The sequence below is a fragment of the Lethenteron reissneri genome, chromosome 55, assembly GCF_015708825.2.
Source record: "Lethenteron reissneri isolate LAM-NWPU_2019-01 chromosome 55, ASM1570882v1, whole genome shotgun sequence".
In the NCBI taxonomy this organism is placed as follows: Eukaryota; Metazoa; Chordata; class Hyperoartia; order Petromyzontiformes; family Petromyzontidae; genus Lethenteron; species Lethenteron reissneri.
This window is the reverse complement of record NC_083833.1, coordinates 13128773-13152264: the sequence shown is the minus strand read 5'-3', so window position 1 is coordinate 13152264 and position 23492 is coordinate 13128773. Positions and strand designations below refer to the sequence as shown.

At 45.1% G+C, this 23492-nt stretch overlaps 1 protein-coding gene across 1 annotated transcript in view; it reads left to right on the top strand.

Annotated features, from left to right (window-relative positions):
- The first annotated feature begins 859 nt into the window (after positions 1–859).
- LOC133356699 (LIM domain-containing protein A-like) overlaps positions 860–23492 on the top strand; it is a 60654-nt gene continuing 38021 nt past the window's right edge. Inside the window, exon 1 of the mRNA XM_061574341.1 lies at positions 860–970. Coding sequence (XP_061430325.1) covers positions 916–970 — 55 coding nt within the window. The 5' untranslated portion in view covers positions 860–915. The remainder of the gene's footprint in view (positions 971–23492) is intronic.

The following is a 23492-nucleotide window of genomic DNA, read 5'->3' as shown; positions in this document are numbered from 1 at the left end:
CACCACTTGCTTCAACAGTGCATATGTGGCACATTAGGAATGGACAAATCTTTTAATTATTTCCTCGTGCAGCAAGGGAGTAAAGTGTGGTTTTGTGAAGGTCCTTATGTGCTGTGCAGTACATCAATGCAGGTGTGTACACCAGCATGCGATAACTGAGTTGGGCCTGTGGCTGGCTGGCAGGGTTATTGAGTCACCTGACCTGTACACCAGTCACGTGGTTAATGGCGACTCGATTGACGATTACTATGTGTGACACACCTGCTGTTGCATTTTACAGGTAAAGGACCCAAATGTTGGTTTTGATAGTTATAGAAATGTTCTAGTCTTGAATACTGTTTATTATATAACCATGCCCATGCACCCAGAGTAGGACTACTTGCAATGCTATTAAGAATAGAACACATGTACAGGAGTAAGTTGTACAATGGTGACAAGTACAGTACAGTACATATACAGTACAGATAATGGGTGTTAGGTTTCAATATAAGTGGATGATATAGATAGACATACAGCTTAGGATGAAGGTACTATTCGAATAGTGAAGTGTAACGATGATTAAACACAAAGATGGTTATCAGTAGTAGAATTGAGTTTAAGGGAAACTGTTATTGAGTAACCTGACCTGTAAGCCAGTCAGATGGTTAATTGCGACTCTGTTTAGGATTGTTGTGTGACACACGTGCTGTTGCATCACAATAAATATGTTTGCCCTCGCTTTGGAGCACCTGCCCACGTCCTTCATTTCGAGTGTGCAACACATGGCTATAAGAGGATCTTTCTTCTTGATGAATCCCTGCAGTCACGAAAGCTTTAAATCGAAAAGAGGATCTTTGTTTATCTTTTGTGTTCTCGAATGAAGGGAGCTGTGCTTGAGGCCTTCTGTCACCTGGAGTGGAGGTTGTCAAGACAGACATGGGAGTCCACTGGCAAGGAATGCTGTCGCTGTCTCTCATTGCCCTCATCACAGGTATGTGGCCATTGAGATTGTGGCTGTTTTGAATGAAGAATTGAAACTCGGTGAGCCTTGCTGGGTCGATGTATATTGTACATTTGATATTTTTTAAATAATGTTTGGTACTGTATAAGTAGGCCTTAATTTCCACCGCAATCTTGGCGTTGAGTCTTCATTTGCAGAAGAGTGAGACGTATTGGGTTGCTAACCCCTCAAGAGACCCCATCACTTGCCTACGCCACTAGAGACGGAGGGGTCTCCGCTGGAGGGCACGCTAGAGAGCCCCTCTGTACGGTATGTTGGCCCACACTTCCATGCTGGCCAGATCTCTTTGAAGGGGTAGGAGTACAGTACAGGTAGTCCTCTACTTGCGATGGAGATGCGTTACGACGACCCCATCGTAAGTCAAAAATATCGTAAGTCTAAGATGGCCTAGCCTACCCAGGAGTCTTAAAGAATGGTGATAATTTAGCAAAACAGAGCAAGTTACAGTACCGTACTATATAAACTATATACTGTGTGTATTTATTAATTACAATACTGTATTGCACAGTAAAATGAAAAGTAAAAAAACAAGGTAAATTCTTAGCCTACCGATATGAACTGCAATTTAATAGAAAGTTTTTCAGGAAACAATCCTATCTGCATCACACAAGGCGGGAGATGCATACAGTACATCCCGGCAGCGTCCCAACGTACAGCATCGTACCTCGTACGTTGCTGCGTTTGCCTGCCGCGCGAAATTTAAAATATTTTATAATTTTGTCGTATCGCTATTGTAAGATCGAAATATCATAAGTCGGACCGTCGTAACTCGGGGACTATCTGTACTCGGATTTTCCCACGTGTAATGGCTGGCAGTTTATGGTCCTTCCTATCGTGTAGGATCAGCGGTCGTACAATAGACCTGAAGCCAAATGCGTGGGTATCTGTGGAGAGAGGTGTTCGATGTGAGACTCAAGATTCTGGAGTTGGTGTGATCTATGGCACACATGCTTGATTAAAGTGAAAAATAACAATGTTATACAGTTCCTCGGTGTGAGTGCATTTCCCAAATGCAGGCGAAAGATTATGCATGGTACATTTCCATTTCATCAAGTGTATTCCTTCATTGCAGTTCCATGGCATGAGAGGTGGGGGGGGTGGTACAAACCCCCCTGCTGAAGGTTCAGCTCACTCATAAATTATTATGTTATTGTGGTAACGACTGTGTTCCACACATTAAAATGGCTGCTCACAGACACGTCCTGATGTGCTGTGGTATCCTTTTAATTTGCAAGCTTCATGTGATGATACACACACGGTCTGCGATAGTTGGAGGGGGCAGGACAAAGTGCATGAAAATTCGTACAAATAAGTGATGGGCATCACACCCTTATCTCGAACAGGCAGGGATGTGAGAGCTAGGACAGAATGCAAGAGAGACAAGCAGATCCTACCTTGAATCATTATTTTCAGCAATTAAAGTTCATTTAAATAGTTTACCATCGACTGTGTTTTTCTCCCACGACAGAGTTGGAATCTGTAGGTCTTCTTTGCTTTGTTTGCTTCTGCATATGTACCCAACAGAATGCCATGTGGGGCCCCACTATTCATTAATGACAAAACCAGGCCAGTTGTGGGGGGGAGGACACCCTCTTTTATGTGAGGCTCAGTGCAAATTGCCGATTTTGTTCCCCTCTGGGCTGCGTTGCCACGGTAGCAAAGCCTTCCAACAGCTACTGCACGTTTCAAGTTACGTGTCGCTAATAAATGTTGATATTTATTAGCGATAAAAACAGCAATAAATGGGTTCCTAGCCTGCGTGCACAGCGGACAGCGATTTTAGTGCTAAAAACATCCATTCAAGACGACTTCATGGGGCGGATTCACCAGGACCAATAAAAGAAAGTGTTTGTTCCATAAAAACAAATGTCTGCTGCATTGCCAGCCATTTGGTCGCTCATGCTATCGTCAATGCTGTCTGGGCACTAAACTATTTATGAGCTGATCACTTGGTGATCGCACCTGACATACAGTGTATAATTACTGTGCGTATCGTTGTGGAGCACTCATTTCAAGGGACCGCAGATGGTGTTATAGGAGCACAGATGCAATATAGTCATAGGAAGTAAAATACGTATTATGGTTTCGATTTAAAGCTTTCGTGACTGCAGGGATTCATATTCTTGGTTATTTTTTCCCTTCTACGTGACTTTCCCCTCTACGTGTTAAAAATAAAATGTATATGAATGTACTAGTGTAGCATTGATGTGATGAACGAGTTGAGACCAAAGAATAATTTTACACGAACAGCTGTTCATTGTTTTCATGTGTGCACCTTATACAGCCTAATGGCAATCAGCAATACCTCATCAGATAATGTAATTTAATTACAATTGGGGGCATGTTTTGTGAAAGTGACAGCTTATGAAAGAAGTGAATTACCAATAACGATGTTAGAGGTATGTCAACAGATAATTGAGCTGTAAAAGGATGTGTTCATGAAAACATCAGTGAACTAGATTATAGTTAAAACATCAGTTGCAGATCATTGAAGAATGCAAATTTCCATCCACGGATATAATGTGGAACTGCCACCTCTTTAAGAATTACAGATATCACAAGATTAGAAAAAATATGCAAGGTTTTTGATACACTAGATATGTTACCTTTAATTAAGACGATGTAAGAGCTAATTGAAAGCAGAAGATCATTTTTAACGTATATGCGTATAATGTTGAAGTCACATGTGAATCCTGTGAGCATCTCATGACCAACGTACAGGATCCATGCACCACTCGCATGGTCGCTAATATTGTAGATACAACTCAGTCAGATGAGAGACGTTTTTTATCACACATTCTCAAAATGGGATTTTTATTCAATCCGACATCTGTGGCCTAAAGCTACTAAAACAACAATGGTGATGATGAAACTGTTAAGAGGAAAAGATGATGACAATGATGATAGTTGTAATAAAAAAAGATAATGTTTGTATGTACGTAACCAACCGTGCTAATTGGAGGTGCGAGGGAAGAAGAGCAACATGATATAATGGTCATGATATATGCATTTAATGATGAATGAAGATGACAAAATATAATATAACACTGCTGCTGCAACTACTTATGATCCACCAACCTCCAAAACCACCAACCTTCCCTTATGCCATATTCATAAAGTTGAGTAATTGGTATCAATGTGATTCGTTTTATATCACGAATGAAGCATCAAACTTACACAGGACAGCCTGGAACACACAGCCTGCGCACGAGTCTATCGATGAAATAGGAGCGATGCGTTTTTGAGTTGCATCTTCCTGGAAATGCGTTGCGTTCACTCATAAACTTGAGCTATCAGCTGCAATTAAGTTATAATTAAACATGCACTGCAGCAGTGGAGGCTGCTCCGGCCCGGCAATCTCCCAATTGCCATTCATCATCGAGGTATGTTTCATAGAATCCCTGGAATGGCCATTAACACAAACTCATCTTTAAGAAATATCCTCGTGAAATATTTATCTTGATTCTTAATTAAAATCCTTGCACAAATCATCAAATGAAAGATGAATTTAGCTAGAACTCTACGGAGACATTATATTCACATCACAAGGAATTAATTCCTGGGTTTGCAAATGCGAGATATGGTGACTGACGTTGATGTAATAATCTTTCAGTTGATTTTAACAACAGTTGATGGGTATGTAATTGCAGTATTGTATGTAACTTTGTAGTATTAACATAGTTAAGATAGTTATTTATTTTATTACACTTTTGCTAAATATAAGTTTGAGAAAGTGGCTTTTGTAGAGCAACATGAGCTCCAATTAGTTTCTTTAGAACCATTGGTTTGTTCTATTCTAGAGATGAAGACTTGTCTTACATGTTAAGTTATGATATTATCTAACACTATGCTTCAAGGACACAAGATGTACTCGGGCATTTCAGATTTTTTTTGTGACGGGATATTCTATTTTAAACATGCTATGCTTTCAATTATAATTCATAAGAGGTTATCATAGCCAAAGCCATTGATGTTACCACACCTTCCAATGCCCCCTTTTGCCAGATCTCACATCTGTATGTATGCTGGACTTCTTACGCACCTTACATACCCATCCGTGCTAATCTGAGGTGCGGGGAGACTGTTGCAAAATTAACTCCCATCCTCCAAGCTCTGCTCTTACCAGGGTCTCACCATCTGGCTTCAATATCTACCCCTTGATTGCCACTTATAGGCAACCCACCTCGTGCTGCATTTCTACAACAATTATAATCGAGAACCTGAGCCGTGCCATGAGATCCCAGATGACCCGGCATGACCCTGGTCTTGTCCTAACCTGTGGCTCTTAGCTCAGATTCTCCCCTCTGTCCCTCCCTCCACTGCCCGAAAGAGAAGCAATTGTATGTTTTATGCTCAGCTAAAATATATAATTTTTGTATTCCATGTTCTTCTAGTTTAAACACTTCCCCAAAGTTGACCAATTTTAAAGACACCCTTAATGTGAGTATATTGAACTTCTTTCGTACTGTACGTAACCAACCGTGCTAATCGGAGGTGCGTTAATGGAACGCCTCTCCTGCATGTTGATCCTGGGACATCACGACTGTTTCTGATGGTGGTAGAGCTGAAAATGTGTGCGCCCTTGACAAAGAGAGGTACACATTCCTTAACAAGTATAACCCGTAAAAACAAAATTTTCACTATAAATCCTTTATATGCGTGGCGGCTAGAGTCCTCTCGTCCTCTGGCTTGAGATGGCTGCCACCTATGGGTCAGATGATTGCATGGCAGCATTAAGCAATTGGTAATTAAATATAATATTTTTGTCCTAAAAAGTGTAAAATTTTGGAAAAAATTTTTTACGAACATTAATTGTCACGCACAACGAGTCTGTGTGGAAAATGTCAGCTCGATTGGATCACGGGAAATGGGTTAAAAACGAACGAAAGATTTGCACGGTCCTAAGCAAGCAAGCAAACTTAATATAAAGGATAAAAAAATGTGGACCAGCGGCCAGAGTAGAGCTTGCAGACCGCCGAGGAAAACTAAGCTTGCCCCACTTGCCCTGTTTGTGAACCGGATAAGCGGGCTCTTAAGTGGATGCAGGAACGCAGCGTCAGTAATGTGAGTTTTGCTCTGTTCTGTAAATTTGCCCCATCCATTAATTTCATAGGCACAACATTAATTTTGCCGCAGTGTCCTTGCAATGATGCTACTGGTAGTATTATGTCACGAGACGAATACAAAGGAACTCCAGCAGTGCAGTGCATCACCACATGACAGGCAAACTGTTATTTTTAATTCTCAGAGATGGATTTACAACCAAATTAAAAGATAGCCCAAGTTTTACGGGATTGGTTTTGTCGTGCAGTCATTGGTAACTGGGCTACCACGGTCAACTCTTGAAGCCCAGCCTGATCTCAAGCGGTTGAAACTTAGATAAACCCAGGATCTCAGCAGTGTCGACTCAGTAGTCTGACCCGCGGACCCTCCGTTTATCTTATTTTTTATACATGTTTCAAATGCTAGCCATAATTATATGACACTTTAGGAGGAGGGGATGCATTGCAAAATAGACTAACGAGTGACAACCTAAGCATATGTTTATTAACCCAATCTCAGAACGTGTTGACTGCCCTTATGTTTACTTGGTAATTATGGGATCTCATTATCGGCAGCAGAGACACTTTCAGCAAGGGTCTAATTGGGGGGTTGCTTTCATTACGAGAGGCGGGTGGTGGCTTTTACGAACGGACAGTTTCGCAGCCTCACGTAAGTGGTGCTGTACAGTAGCGATTGAGTGGCTGGATTGTCATTCGCAGCACAACGTGCGATGAGCTTTCAGCCCTGTGCCGGCGTGCTCACTGATTGCACCTTATATTTTATTCGTGTGCATCAGTCCAGGCCTATACTTTAACATTTCTCTTGATAACACGGTATCCTCGGTAAACTGCTCGGAGCTTGCAGCCGTTTTCCTCTCCTCAATGGCTCCGTGGCAGCATTTTGTGAAATTTCTCAGCAATTGTGCGATGTATTTTGTCGACCGTTCAAAGTTCAGTCACAAGCTTATTTAAAATCTACGCTGAGGAACAGTGTATTGACCAAGTGTTGCCGAAGCACTTTGGTTGACTACATTGCTTTTGCAAGTGCTATGTAATGAATAAACACAATTTTTCTTGGAGACTAAAGGAGCCCGAATGGGTTCCATGATGCAGACTCGTGCAATTTCCCTTCTCTCTCCACCTTTGTGCATACCAGCATCTTCGACAGTGACTTGTGACACAGTGCTGTTACATCTGCCGGCAGATTTACTTAAATTTCATTTATATAAAATAATGATTTAATAGAAACCCTGAAATTCTAAATGCAATACTGTACTTTATTTTTCATGGAAGGGTAATTATAAAGTAATCGTTTTTTTAATTGTGGTTAATTAGTTAGATTTGTAATTCAGGTCATGCCACCTTTACACAATGGCTTCGTCTTGTGAATAATGTCATAGGATATTGAATGTCAAATGCAGAAAAGGGGGTGCATTGGTAAAGCCCTACCATATTACCAGGCAGCTCTCGAAATCAAACTGATGACTGCAATTTGGCACAGCGGTGAGCCAATTAATAGGCTATGCAGCTGCTTACATTATTTGAGGAAATAAAGAGAAGCCATAGAGATTATGACATTTGAACACGAGAGATTGCATTCACATAGAATATATCAAGGCTGGTAGGTGCCCCTTGTCTAAAGGGATGCATGTATGTAGAACTTCTTTAGCACCGTACGTAACCAATTGGAGGTGCAGGGGAAGGACAAACTAAACACAAAACGCAGTTCTAGAGAAATCAGTTTTCAATTTATATTTAAAAGTGTGTAGCTCTAGTGCAGCGGTCGGGAACCTATGGCTCGCGAGCCATATATGGCTCTTCTAGTGACGGCATATGGCTCCCAGACAATTTTGAGTTGAAAAAATAAAAAAAATCAGTTTGGAACTGATTTTAAAATACGTGTGATATTGCGTAATAATACTGTGTCATTTTAAAGTAAACAGAAATTAGTTTTGAAGATAAATTTCACAGGTCACGCCTGCATAAAGCTCAACCTCACCACGTATGAACCAGACTACAAGGCCATCAGCAAAATCATGCAGCACCAGAAGTCGCATTAAAAAGTAAGACATTTAATTTATTATACGTTAAAAATACTATATGGCTCTCAATGAAATATATTTAGAAATATTTGGCTTTTATGGCTCTCCCAGTCAAAAAGGTTCCCGACCCCTGCTCTAGTGGCTTCCTAATATTGGAAGAGCATTCCGGATAGCCGCAGAAGCGCATCTGAAAGCGTGTGATGCAGTGACCATCTTTGTTCGATGGTTAGCCAACAGCTGCTTTGAGGATGACCGGAGTTTGCGTAATGGTTTATGCTTCTTGACGAGATCAGCAAGGTGTTGTGGTGGAAGGGATCACCCTTTTTCCTGCATCCCACCTTCCACCGGAACACTGGGCAGATGCTAAATACAAATGATATTATTTACAATAATAGGTTTTTTTTTAGAGCTTTTTTCAAATTTTCTTGCTGTGGATTTCACACCTGATGATGATTGCTTGTGTTGCAGTCGAAACGTCGTGAGAATTTTTATTGTTTTATATTTATATTATTATTTCCCTTCTACGTGACTTTACCGAAAGAACCAAGAATATAATAATAGCTTTGCCGGGAAGCTTTCTTATTCCCTCTACATTCAAGGAATGGCTCTGCTGCTCTTCCCACGATGTAATCTCCTGGGTCATTACCAGCCATCACTCCACTGCTGGATGAAGGCTTCTCCGAGACTCTGTTGCCATCTCTCACGATTGTGCGACGTAACGATTCGTCTCGCCACCAGCACGCGCGAGGACCTGATGTCATCGCTCTGCTTCCTGCATCTACCACGAATTATCACGTATTTTATGACTGTTGTGTTGCCTCATCGGCTCATGTACTGCTTTACATCACTCCCTCAGGCACAAATGGCAGCTATAGACGATGCTAGCAGTGATGCTGATGAGTGATATCAAGAATGGAACTGATATAATTTATGCAAATGCAGCCAAAAAAATGCATACGTGTGTTCACCGAGGCAGCATTTAGGAATAGTGTAATGGAGGGATGTGCTGTACGATCCCACCCTGGTGTTGAGGTGGTATTGTGCAGGGGGGCTGCACAACTCTGCACTCTACTCGCCAGTATTGTATTCCAGAGCTCACGACGAGTGCTGAACATGACCTGGCTGCGTAGTTTGGGCTGTCTCCTATGTGCGTGCCGAGTCCCGTGAACGCAATATGCCGTGAGCTTGTCATTTCACCTCATTAGTGTGGGATAAGCTCGACTTTTTCAGCCACCGGCATTTCCACTGAACTATAGGCACACATTTGCGGGTAATTGACAGGCAGCGAACCACCACAAGATGCAAATGCCTTGGGCAGCATTTCCCTGAGCATCTGTATACTAAGAAATGCCCTCAATGTCATCGGGACACCAGCACAATTCCCTGTCTACCCTTCCCACACTGGTTATGGGTCTGCAGAGGATGAGTGCTCAAACTCCCATCCCATGTTCTGGCAGTGTACACACAGCAGCTTTAATCTAGCGCTTTAAAATGTAGGTCAGCATTTGTGAATCGTACACAGTGTTGAAATAAATAAATGCACCCAATTCACGACGTTGATCACAAGCTGAGCTTTAATTTACCAGCACGGTACATGCAGGAAACAAAAATGGTGAAATATATTTTTAAAGAGCTTTTTCCAGCTTACATTTGTGAACGTTTAAGTTTAAGGGGACCGTTTGTTATCCATTTGTTCAAGTTTAATAAAGTTATAATTTTGTTAACTATTTAATAATGCATGTTTTGCTAACCTGCTATTCTCATATTTTACAAATAACTAGCAATATTTATTCTGGGGCACATTGCGATGACTTTCAAAATGGCCCCGAGTGAGTTAGTTGATTCATTTCGTGTTATGTATTTTACACGTGCTCATCTGATAGCACACCCCTTGAGGAAATGGAGTGATGCAATCAGCTTGTGTGCGTGTGCTAGATAGATTTATATATCTCTGGAATGTGGCGGCTTGGGGAGGCCTTCATCCAGTAGTGGATTTACCATGGCTGATGATGATAATGATTTTAGACACCAGTGAGTTTGTAGACAATCGATGCATACGAGGAGATAATACGAAAACTCCGTACAGACAAGCAAGGATTATGAGGGGGTGATCATAACATTTTTGTTTGCAATGACTAACCTTGATTAAAACGGTTAAATTTCTATATATCCTGGTGATGCACAGTTTTGGGTCAACCAATGGTGTACAAGGCTTCAATATTACCCAGAATATCTCTTTGTCTAGCTGCTTGAGAACTTCTGGACACTTAATTTCACGGTCACTAGAAAATGAGTTTCCTCGCAACTGAATATGTTAATAAGAAACACTTTGGAGTCGCTGGGAGCTCTGAATGCAGAGTATGGGTTTATTTTTGTTTCCTCTGGCATTTTTATAATTATTAATTTTTACAGCAATCATAATCACGATATAACGATATTTTCCAAAAACAGTTTTTACTGTGAATATTACATTGTACGATATATAGCAGTATGGCTATATTGCAGAAACTGTGTTCTTGACAAAACCCGGGTTTATCAAAATATTTTAAATTAAATTCTGCATTGAAGACATCTTGAAGTAAACATCACTTTCCCAACTGCACAGACATAGCTTCCGATCTGCATTTGATGCACCGTTTGTTTAAAACTTTTTTCTTAAATTGTCTCCATGTGGAATACTGTGCTTTTCACATTCTACTCGTGATATTTCCATCGAAAGCATTTCATTATATCACCTCATTATTGGTCGGGAAAAAACTCCAGCAATCCTTGCCAATACTATATCAACAAAACCAAACAATTCACAAATCCAAACGCACATCACACGTGTATTATGCTAACACACATATAATACATTAAAAAAGATATATCCCCCACAATTCAAATAAATATCAGGGTCACGATAATAATGATTGATAATTTTTTATGTCATTTTTGGTCTCATTCCTATTGCCACATGTTCTATTCTGTTTGTTCAATGAGCCTAAAGGTAACCTTTGCATATAATTTTCATAACACCATGCTAATTGATTTAACAGGAATGATTAAGTGAATGTATAGCAAATTCATTGCCTTCGTGAAAAACCTGATTGCCAAATGAAAATAAATTTAGTTCAAAATGTTATGTAAATGGGCAATGTTGCAAGACACACTGCTCACAATGTTTAACCTGGGAGCTGCACAGCTGATATAATGAATAGCCAATTACAGTCTTTCTTATTATACCTAATAGGTATTTATTGTTAAGTCAATCTCCCGTACGTAACAATGTGACCCATAAAATGCAAATGTGAATGGTGCCGTAATTACCAATCGAGAAGGCGGTAAGATTAGTGAGCGGGAAAGGTCGTGCGTTTGCGTGTGGTGATTTGGTTGAGGGAAATTGTACACTGTAAATTGGAAGTACTTGCACTGGGCAGTGTATGCCCAATTTTAACAAGATGAATATGGGGCATAAGTTGCAGGTGTATTTGGAGGGGAGGGCACATTTGTTAGCACTGCGCTGTCAAATATTTTGTCAAGTACTTTTGTGCAGTAGAATGAAGACTATGAAGTCAATATTGGTATCACATGACTGTACGGTGTTAAATTAAGTACATACTGTACACAGCTTATTCAATTTATATTAAGGCATCTCTTAGGCTATTTATTGCAGCACCCATAAAATGTTGCACCCATAAAATGTTGCATCCATTTTCTGAGAAGTCTTAACGTTTTTCACAATAACTGCAAAACTCCTCAACAAATCGCGATACATTGCGACGCACATCTTTACCAGCATCAATGCCCCTACCAGTAACTAAATATGATTCCTTAAATTATATTGATTTATTACAAAATACAAAGTTACTATAAAATGAGGACAAACGTGCAAGATTGGCCTCCTATGTCTGCGTGTGTCTAGTTTGGTGTGAAACGGGGTGCTGACAATGCTGGGTGGTCGTGCGGCCTTCTGCTTATTGCAGAGGTTGCGGTTCGAGCCTAGTGGTCACACAGGTTCATGCTGCGTGTGTAGTAATCAATATATATTTGCCATCTGCTTCACAGTTGACGTTAAATATCTCTTCGCATCATTCAAAAAACAGTAGGCTATATGCACCGTCGTCACGGGACGAAATTTTACAAATTAGAAAATTTTCCACAAATTACCTTCTAAATGAGATAAAACCGCAAAAGCAACACATCACAGCCTTACTGGCAGACCTTCTCGATCTTTGAAATATAGCGCCTTTGTGATGGCCTTCTGCTATTAGAACGACACAAATATCCAATATCTTATCTTGTAATAAAACTATGATAATTATGTGTGCACATTTCTTTCACATTTGAATCCCTTTTTAAAATGAGGCTCTCATAATGGACTGTCTTGCCAGCTATGTTTCACATACACTGGTACACAGTGTGGTGGATTTTGAAAATGTACGCTATTGAATGGGCTGGCAGCAGGGGTTTATCTGGTAAGACACCTGCCTGAAGGAAGCTCTGATCAAAGCCTAGGACTGCTGAGCAGGCCAAGTCTGAACTGATCAACATGCCTAAGGAAGATCGATATTTGAGATCGATGTCAATACTCTGACCTTGTAGATATCAAACACAATCAAAGATGTTGCATTGTAAAATACTTACCTTTAAGTTTTGGCGGCCATGTTATGCTGTGAATTAAACTGGAATGGGGATTGCCAATTATTTCATACTTTCAGCAGGAAGGAACTATTCTATGAATCATTACAGATATATAAATAGAGGGCCCTTTGGAAAATGTTAAATAAATTCACGAGGTCACATTAGATTTATGAAACTGTCAATTATCATGGCCCAATCTGCCGGCATGGCATTTCATTGTACCTAAACCACCAATGTGTCATTTACTTGTGTCATTAGTGAGCTGGGCATAGCTTTAATGAAACATAGTTAATTCTCCCCTGAGCGAGTGAGACTTGTACCCCATTTACTTGGCATATATATAGTGGCTTTGCAAAAAATAAACAATCTGAAACGAAAATCGATATGTGGGTTGGTAGGTGTAGTCTTATTATGAGCGGGTGCCTTTCCCTTTCGACAAAGAGAAAACCCTTCGTTTGTGCTTTCTGCCAAGCAGAAAGATTCAATTTTAAACTCTACTTTCTGCCTGGTGGAATATGTTGCTGGCACAGTGCAGAAATATTCACCATTATTTTGCCAACTTTGACATTTTTACTATGGAGCCTCGTGAGAAAAACATCTTATGACACACAATTTTTGCCCACCACACTCAATGTAATTAAAGGAACTGTTCCACACATTCATTATAATTCAATCGCTGTTACTGTTGACAACCAGAGGACGTGATGGATTGATTGTGACACGTTATGGACACAATGGATCGCGATTATAGCAACTAAACAAATTTGGGATCCGGAACAGTTTCTCGGAAAATTAAGATTTTACTGAAGATTAAATTGCCACTGTTTCTGCAAGCAACAGTCATTAATCATTTCAGACTTCCAGCCCTGACACATTCATCAGAAGTGTGGGCAATGACTAAGACATTGATACAAAAACGTAAAGGTTTCCAAATAAGCATACACAGATGAATGTTTAAGTAGCACGGTACAACAAGCCACATGGGACATGTAAGTAAAAATACAAATTCCTAATATTCAAAGTGTATCTGTGCATAATAAATGTGACTCAAGCAAAGGACCTCTATCTTGCACATACATACCATCATGAGTGAAAGGATTCACCTACCTGGAAAATAAAATAATTTAGGGTAACGATTTGATGAAAGAATAATTTCTGTTTTAACATGCAGTGAATCGCAGACTTCGGGGGTTGAGAGAACTCAATACATGTAATGTACATGAATCTTACAGCATGCATTTTTACACACACAAACAATTTAACGTGTATGTTCTGAGCTGAACAATCAAATTACATTCATCAATGAAGCCGTGTCGTTGTACCCTAAGTACCATGACATTTTGATATTTGAAATATTACACATTTCTGGAAAATATTTTTTTTTTGTCATAACATCTGGTGACCGCTTTTTCCCCGGTATTGAATTATTATGTAGAGTTCCATTGGATAATACTGTATATAGACTCATTTTTACGATCCAAATTGTCTCGGACCTATGCTTATTAAAGTTGACATATTTCCCATTTTAACAAGCTTCTATAATTTAATGTGATATCAATCTAACACAAATGGATATGCTGGTAGATATTGGAATATTCTGCCCATTTTTGACATCCTTCCTAATCACATTCAAAAACTTTCTCAAGCTGAAGAGGCAATTACACAACCGGGATGTATGTGTGGAAGCTGGAAATAAATAATCGTAATCGCGCACTTTACTGAATCCGGCCACCTGAGCTCGACTCCTGGCCATGGCTGACATCAGTAGCGAGTGATATCTCAACCAGTCTTGCAGCGCGCACCCTGCCTTATCAACCTACACTGACAAATGTGGTGAAATATGGTCAAGCAACCCTCCATGGATGACACGAGACCTTCATCCTGCAGTGGATGAAGGTCTGTAAATCATACGAACAAATTATTGTTATTACACTGCACAAATATGTCTTCAATGGTAAACTATAATCATAGTCCCAGCATACTTGCCACGTCAAGATGACTGACATCAACCATTCTTACACAGATTCTGCACGAGGATGTGTACACAATTGCAGGTCATTCATGTGCAAGACCAGGTTTCCTGTTATAGTTTTCTGTTGAAGACACCATCTTGTTATTCTGAACCCGAATATTAAGCTTTAAGCACCAGTGTCGAATTGCCCCATTAAGCAAAATGTGCTATCCCAAATACTGAATAATATTGCCATAATGCTCCTTAACGACATGAAATGTTATTTACCCATAATAATACGTTAAATGGCTTATATTGCCTAACGTATGCTATTCATTTTGCAATGTAATTTTTGATAAGTACTTTAAAATGTGTGTGTTATTATTTGTGGGTCATAGCATAACAGTTTCAGCAGAACTGGGATATACATTACTGGGTTATGAACAGGGTGATTTGGTCATTGGGAAAAATAAACATATATAATCCGAGTTACCTTTGCCGTATTTTGCTTTGTTAGTTTACATTGATGTTCTGTTTTACTGTTGGTGCTGTGTGGGAGATAGGGATGAGTGAAGACTTGGGAACGAGTGGTGGATGTCACGGAGCTCAGACATTGGTGATGGCCCAAGTGGCCAGAGATGATTAACGTGAGAGTGAGCTGTGGTGGAGGTACAGAGGCGGCTGGTTTATTGACCGAGAAAACCAATTGGGTGTTTAGACATTGGTGTTCTTGGCTACATCGGCTACACCCCTCTGCGCCCACGGCAGGGTTTATGAGAAAGGGTCCCCATTTTATTCTGAGTGGTTAAATGAGATTAGTAAATCTAGTTGACCAAGCAAAATCGCAGGTCATTTTTCAGCACGGTAGACAAAATTATTGGATAATTAGATTACAGAAAAAATGAGCACTCATCTTTTTATGTTGGGGACTGGTGACACAGCGGTTAGTGCACTGTGGTATGGACCCATCCCTCTGCGTCTAATTCCTGGATTTGTTAGATGCTGGTATTATGTTTGCATCCCCCAGGGTTAACTCACACTTAAATATAGGACGAGTATTTTGTATAAATATCAGCTCTGGGGAGACAATAGTAGCCAGGCATTTTGCTGGCTACACATTCAATCCAGTTCTCTTTATGAATGACCAGGTAAAAGTATGTCAAGATAATACATTTTTTTTCTTTTAAAGGGATACAGTACTTGAGTAATTGTAACACCGAGTGTTGTATGTGTAGAGGTGATACGCGCTGGGATTAGAGATCGTATGCCAGCGCGTAATGATTGGCTGTGTAGGTGGTGACGTGCGCTGACGGTGGAGGATCAGGGGTCAGCGCGGGGTCGTGGGTTACGGGGTACTGATTGGCTGTGGACGGGTGACGTGCTGAGAGGGAGTGATCGGGTGGCAGCGCGGTGTGATTGGTGGAGGAGTGTTAACACGCGCTGGGGAAAACGGATCGTAGAGAGAGTGCGTCGTGATTGGTTCATTAAGGAGCGATGCTCACGTTGAAGTACGCATCAGCTCCGCCTCTCGTGAGCAGGGGCTATAAAAGGGGATGCACACAGGCGTGAGGGCAGTGTGTAACCAGCGAAGAATGAAGACGGGGATGAAGACCTAGGGCCCTGCGGTACCTAGTCCCGCTGTCCTAACGGGACCGGGACTCTGTGTAACCCAGAGGCGAGTGTAGTGTGTGTAGCCATAGGCGTAAGGTCTACACGAGCCGAATGCAGTGTATTGTGTAGCCAGGGACATAGGGTCTACACGAGTCGAGTGTATTGTGTAGCCAGGGACATAGGGTCTACACGAGTCGAGTGTATTGTGTAGCCAGAGGCGTAGGGTCTACACGAGTGAAGGGTATCGTGTGTAGCCAGAGGCCTAGAGTTTACACGAGAGTAGTGGAGTGTGAAGTCGGAAGAAAGGAGACTACACGTTGTATTTTGATACGTAAAGATTTAATAAAAGTGTGTTCCCGTCAAGAAGTTCCTGCCGTCAATTCCCATACTTCAACTGGCGTCAGAAGTGAAACGGTCTTCCAAGCATGGATACAAGGAGGAACCGTCGGACCCACGGGATTGACCACGGGGACAACCTCGACGACGCGGGTCAACTGGCATCGGGGGGTGAGGAAGAGGAGTTGCCCACGGGGCAGGATCCGCCGACGGCGCCGGACGAGCCACGGGGGACTGACGCCGTGCTTCGCGAAGCGCACTCCCGTCTGGCGGAGCTGCTGCTCGCCGCCGCGTCCATCTTGGCGGAGATCAGCTCGTCGGGAGGAGCGGGAACGGCGGCCGACGTTCTGCAGGGTCGCCCTGCAGATTCCCGCCAAAACGATTTGGCGATGGCCGCCATTTCATCTGCACCGACTTTTGGCGGGAACGGCCATCACCACGTGGCAGGGGTTCTCCATGCGCGCCCGCTGACGTCACCGACGCGCGCGGCGGACCGCCATCACACACCCGCCGATGGGGCCGCCATCTTACACACCGGCGGGGCGGCAGAGAGGAAGCACGAGGAGGAGGACGACTTCATTTTTCAGCAGCGCCTTCCCACGTTGTCAGCCTTCAAGGCGGAAGGCGGGGATTGGAGCCAATTTCAGCGCAGATTTTTGGCGCATCAGGAGATGTCCGCTTGGTCCGACGCTACGGCACTGCGAGCACTGCCTGCCATGCTGGATGACAACGCGCTCGCGGCCTTCACGTCCGCACGCAGGTCGGACCGCTCCACGCTCAAAGATGCGCTGGCTCTCATGGCCAAGGTCTATGGTCCTCCCTCCGCGTGCCGCCATCATTTTTATGCAAGACGGAAGGCGGACACGGAGACCGTGCTCGCCTACCGCACGGCGTTGCTTGCTCTCGCCGACGCCGCGTTCCCTCGTATGGACGAGGAGGGCCAAGATGCCATGGTTTTGGAGCAGCTGCTCAAGTTGGCGCAGGACCTGGGGGTCCCCATCAACACGGCCGATGAGACCGATATTTCATCCTTACGGGTCGCCACAAGCATACAAGCGCACGAGGTCCTTCAACGTAAACAGGGAGTCGTCTGCAACGCTGCCGTGGCCTCAACTCCGGGCCCAGTTGTCACCGTGCCCCAAGTCGTCAGCCCACGAGAGGAGGCGTTCATCGCGGGACGACCGGGGGACTGGAGATCGGGGGGTCGTTCGCCTCTGCGAGCGGCCCGCAAGCTGGAGCAACCGAGATCTCCGACGACTGTCATCACCTGCTATAACTGCGGCCTCCGGGGCCACGTGGCCTCCGGTTGCCGCGCCCCACGTCAGCGCGCCATGGGACCTCGGCTGGACGACGACCAAGGCCCCAAGTCGTCCCTGCAAACCCCGGCAAGTCGCGGCACCTCACATGCTCGGCCCGCATACTCGGCACATATGGGTCGTCGCGTTGCGGCGGGGGAGAGCCGAGTAGAGTTCGGGGATTCGGTTCAGAGAGGGCGATTCGGCCGGGACCGGGGAGACATTAAATGGTCGGAGTTGGGGCACAGAATAGTGGCTGCCTCAGCGGGTTCATCCGTAGTTACCGGATCTATTGATGGGGTCGAGGTCAGGGTGTTAGTGGACACGGGGGCATCGGCGACTATTATATCGGATCTCATTTATAATATTCTCCCTGTACAATGTCGTCCGCTTCTTCCGGTGGATGTGCCATTTTACGCCGCTAACGGGGGATCGTTGGGCATTATCGGTCAGATTAGGGCATCCATTTGCATTGGTGATATCAAATTGTCGGGACCCGTTTTTGTTTCGTCCTCCCTGGCGGTCCCTTGTCTATTGGGCACTGATTTTTTGGCAAAAATGCCCATCAAAATTCTCATTGATCAGCGTTGCATTGAACTACCATCGGGTCGCCGTATTTCATTTTTGACGAGCCCTAATGAAATTCGGACGGCGTGCGCTACCATACAGGCGTTAGCGACACAGACCGTGCACGTGCCCCCGGGTTCACAAATGTTAATTCCCCTCCGGTTGCGGAAGCCATGGGTGAAGGAGGCCTCGGAACAGGGCATGCTTTTGGGTCCTTCTAATAGGGCTGTTGGAGGTCTCGAATTGTCGGTGGCTCACACTTTGGTGGGGGTTGACAGGGATCCGTTTGTGATGGTTTTAAACGCTGGGGCGCGGCCGGCCGTCATTCAGCAGGGCACCGTGCTAGCTCACGCGGCGCGGGTCCCTGCGGAGGAGAGGCTGGTTGCGCAGGCGGATCCGAGTCCCACGAAAAACGTTACATTGAAGGAGGACCTCGATTGGGTTGATTCGCTGTGCGCGGACTCTGACGATTTATCAGCGGTACAGTTGGGTGCGCTGCGCGGGTTGCTCATTGAATTTTCGGATGTCTTCAGTAAACATAAGTATGACATTGGGTGCACGGACCTGCTACGCCACCACATTGAAACGGGCGATGCGGCACCGGTCAGGCAAAATCCCTTCCGACTGAGTCCTGCTGAGAAGGAACATGTTCAGTCGGCAGTTAACGATATGCTAGAAGCCGACATTATTTCGCCTTCCTCCAGTCCTTGGGGAGCGCCTATTGTGCTCGTTAAAAAGCAGGACGGGTCCCTGCGATTTTGCGTCGATTTCCGTCGCCTGAATAAGATCTCTGTGGCCGACGCGTATCCGCTCCCCAGGATGGACGAGTCTCTCGACGCATTGTCTGGTGCGCGATACTTTTCGACTCTTGATTTATTATCCGGATTCTGGCAGTTGCCACTCGACGAAGAGTCTAAGCCTAAGACCGCATTTCGGACTCCAGGGGGCCTGTTTCAGTTTAACCGGTTACCCATGGGACTTCACTCCTCTCCGGCGACGTTTCAGCGTCTTATGGAATTGGTTTTGTCGGGCTTGCAGTGGGATACGTGCCTCATTTACCTTGACGATGTCATTGTTTTCGGTTAAACGTTTGAAGAACACCTCCAGCGATTGAGGGGGGTGTTCTTGCGAATGCGATCGGCTAAATTAAAGTTTAAACCGGCCAAATGCCACCTTTTTCGTAAATCCGTGAGGTACTTGGGTCACATTGTCGACTCTTCGGGGATTTCTACCGATCCTGCGAAGACGGACTGTGTCAGTTCGTGGCCAACGCCCACGTCAGTGTCAGACGTACGCAGTTTCATCGGTTTTGCTTCGTATTATCGCCGATTCGTTGAGCACTTTGCCACCATTGCAAAACCCTTGCATGCTCTAACGGCGAAAGGAGTGAAGTTCCGATGGGGACCGGAGGAGGAGGCTGCATTCTGCTCCCTCCGGGATGCCTTGGTTAGGGCCCCACCCTTGCGCTATCCGGACTTCGCGAGTCCCTTCTTGCTAGACACGGACGCTAGCAACACGGGCATTGGGGGAGTGCTGTCCCAAGTCGTTGGAGGGGTCGAACGAGTGGTCGCCTATGGTAGCAGGGTGTTGTCGCCGGCAGAGCAGCGCTACTGCGTCACCCGTCGCGAACTGCTTGCCATTGTTTTTTTTGTACAACAATTCAGGCCATATCTCTATGGTCGTCATTTCACGGTCCGGACGGACCACGCGGCGCTCCAGTATTCATTGCGGGTCGCCCAGCCCTCGGGCCAATTGTCGCGGTGGTTGGAAGTCCTCCAGGACTATCAGTTCACGACTACGTACCGTAAAGGCTTGCGACACACAAATGCCGATGCCCTGTCGCGGTTGTTGCCTTGTCACAAATGTGCGTGCTTATCGGGATCGGCGCGCTGTAAACCGCCGGTTACGGAAGGTAGGGAGGCGTTGGTTGCGGCCGCGAGCACACCAATTGGGGATGGTCCCGCTACCCCTTGGGGTCAGGACTCGCTGCTCTCAATGTCATTGATTGAGTGGGGCCGTCTCCAAATGGCGGACAGCTCCCTGCTGGCATTGCGCCGCAAGACGGGGGGTTCCGAAGGTAACCACGACCGAACTGGCTCCTACGAGCTTAAGCAAGGCCTATTGATGAGATGGGACAGTTTGTCCCGGCGGCATGCGATTGTGGTGCCTGCTGCTGTGAGGGGGAAGGTTGTCTTGGCCGCACACGAACGCCTCTTGCATTTGGGAGTTAACAAAACGCTTGCCCTGCTTCAGCGTGACTATTATTGGCCGGGAATGGGGGGTGACGTGGTGAACATTCTGAAGGGTTGTGTTGAGTGCGCCAGACGGAAACCACCGCCTGTGCCAGCTAATCCACCGCTGCAATCCATCCAGGTCTCGCGCACTAACGAGCTCGTTGCACTCGACATTCTGGGGCCTTTTCCGGTCACGCCTAGGGGTAATAAGTACCTGTTGGTGGGGGTCGAATATTTTACCCGGTGGCCTATGGCGTGGCCACTCGCCAACCAGTCAGCGGCGGCTGTGACGGACGCCTTTGTCCAGGGCTACGTCCTGGACAAGGGGGCTCCCGAACGCTTGCTGACTGACCAAGGGAAGAATTTTTCGAGTAAATTACTGCAAGAGGTGTGCGACCTGTTGGGTACCAAGAAGGTGCGTACCTCCCCGTACCACCCGCAGACGGACGGGATGGTGGAGAGGCTTAACAGGACATTGACTTCTATGTTGTGCCAGCAGGTGTGTGAGGCGCATGTTGATTGGGACCTGCAGGTCCCTGGGGTCCTCGCCGCGTATAGAATGGCCCCCCATGCAGCTACGGGATTTTCCCCGTTTTATCTGATGTACGGTCGGGAAGCCGACCCGCCCATGGAAACGCAGCTGGGTCTGTCCGCACCACGAGCAAATTCGAAATTGGCAGAGCATATTAAATTTAATATTCATAAGCTGACAGAGGCAAGGGAGGCCGCACGGCTTAATTCACGGTCTCGCCAAATTGAAAACGAGCGGTTGCGGGCACGGAAGGTGTCCGTGCACAATTGGGAACCAGGTGACAGGGCCTGGCTGCATTGCCCGCAGGCACCTTTGGCTACGTCGCCTAAATTGTTGAAGCCGTGGCGGGGACCCGTGGAGGTCGTGCGGGTTGCACGCCCCCAGTGCGTTCAGATAAAATGGGGAAAACGCCGTTGGTACGTCCACCCCTCCCGACTGAAACCGTTCTCGCCTCCGTATGGCCTCCCCTTGTGTCATGAGGGCCGAGCATGTGACGTGACCAGCGATCCTGAGGGGGAATTGTCTTTGCCTGCTCCTCACATGTCTCCGCCTGATCCGCTCCCAGGTGTCTCGGAACTGACAGCTGCCGACCACCGGCGGCCGGATCTTGAGCAGCCGGAGCCACCGGACGGTCGCCAACGTCCCGTCCCATTCGACGGACCGGCCAGACGGACTCGCGCTAGGTCGCGCTACTTTGTGTGACCTGCCACGTGAGGAGTCGAGGCAGCCGGAGCGCCTCGGCACTGCGTTTAGTCACAGAGACACTTGGCGCGTTCGTTTTCCGGTGTTCGCTTTTATTGTGTTCGTTTTCCGGTGTTCGCTTTTATTGTGTTGTTCGTCGGGCTGTATATTGCTTCATATTTAAGTGTTGTGTTGTGTTGTTGTTGTTGCGTTACGGGGCACACTGAGAGGTGGAGTTTCTTTGTTACTGCATTGACGTTAGGTTGTGTTGTTGGTTAACAGCCGGGCCGGCTGCAAGCTATGTGGGAGGGGGTGATGTAGAGGTGATACGCGCTGGGATTAGAGATCGTATGCCAGCGCGTAATGATTGGCTGTGTAGGTGGTGACGTGCGCTGACGGTGGAGGATCAGGGGTCAGCGCGGGGTCGTGGGTTACGGGGTACTGATTGGCTGTGGACGGGTGACGTGCTGAGAGGGAGTGATCGGGTGGCAGCGCGGTGTGATTGGTGGAGGAGTGTTAACACGCGCTGGGGAAAACGGATCGTAGAGAGAGTGCGTCGTGATTGGTTCATTAAGGAGCGATGCTCACGTTGAAGTACGCATCAGCTCCGCCTCTCGTGAGCAGGGGCTATAAAAGGGGATGCACACAGGCGTGAGGGCAGTGTGTAACCAGCGAAGAATGAAGACGGGGATGAAGACCTAGGGCCCTGCGGTACCTAGTCCCGCTGTCCTAACGGGACCGGGACTCTGTGTAACCCAGAGGCGAGTGTAGTGTGTGTAGCCATAGGCGTAAGGTCTACACGAGCCGAATGCAGTGTATTGTGTAGCCAGGGACATAGGGTCTACACGAGTCGAGTGTATTGTGTAGCCAGGGACATAGGGTCTACACGAGTCGAGTGTATTGTGTAGCCAGAGGCGTAGGGTCTACACGAGTGAAGGGTATCGTGTGTAGCCAGAGGCCTAGAGTTTACACGAGAGTAGTGGAGTGTGAAGTCGGAAGAAAGGAGACTACACGTTGTATTTTGATACGTAAAGATTTAATAAAAGTGTGTTCCCGTCAAGAAGTTCCTGCCGTCAATTCCCATACTTCATATGTATGTTGAACTTCTTTCAGACTGTACGTAGCCAACCGCATTAAACACAGGTGCGGAGTAAGGACAACAAACTAAACTCAAAGATTGTTTTCTTTCATGCAACGAATTAGAGTGCTGACTGAAACACCACAATCATGAAACGGGGTTGAGTGCAACTAATTAAATTAGTTTAATAATTTAACAGCAAAGCTCATAAAAGGAAAATTCTGATTTAAACATCATGAACATTAACATCATAAAGCAAGCTAGTTTCAAAGTGTAACAAATTAAAATGCAGAAATGAAAAAAATGAGAACAGAACCAACAAAATTAATTACAATGTGTAATAAATGACAAATTTATTATAAAATGAATGTCTAAAAGCATTCACATTTATATTGTTAAAAAAGTTAATCCAACGACCTCTTCATGTGCATTGCTTCCTTAAATAATGTTCACCAGTAGCCTCTACAGCTATGTGGGGGATCTTTGTCATCCGTGTAACA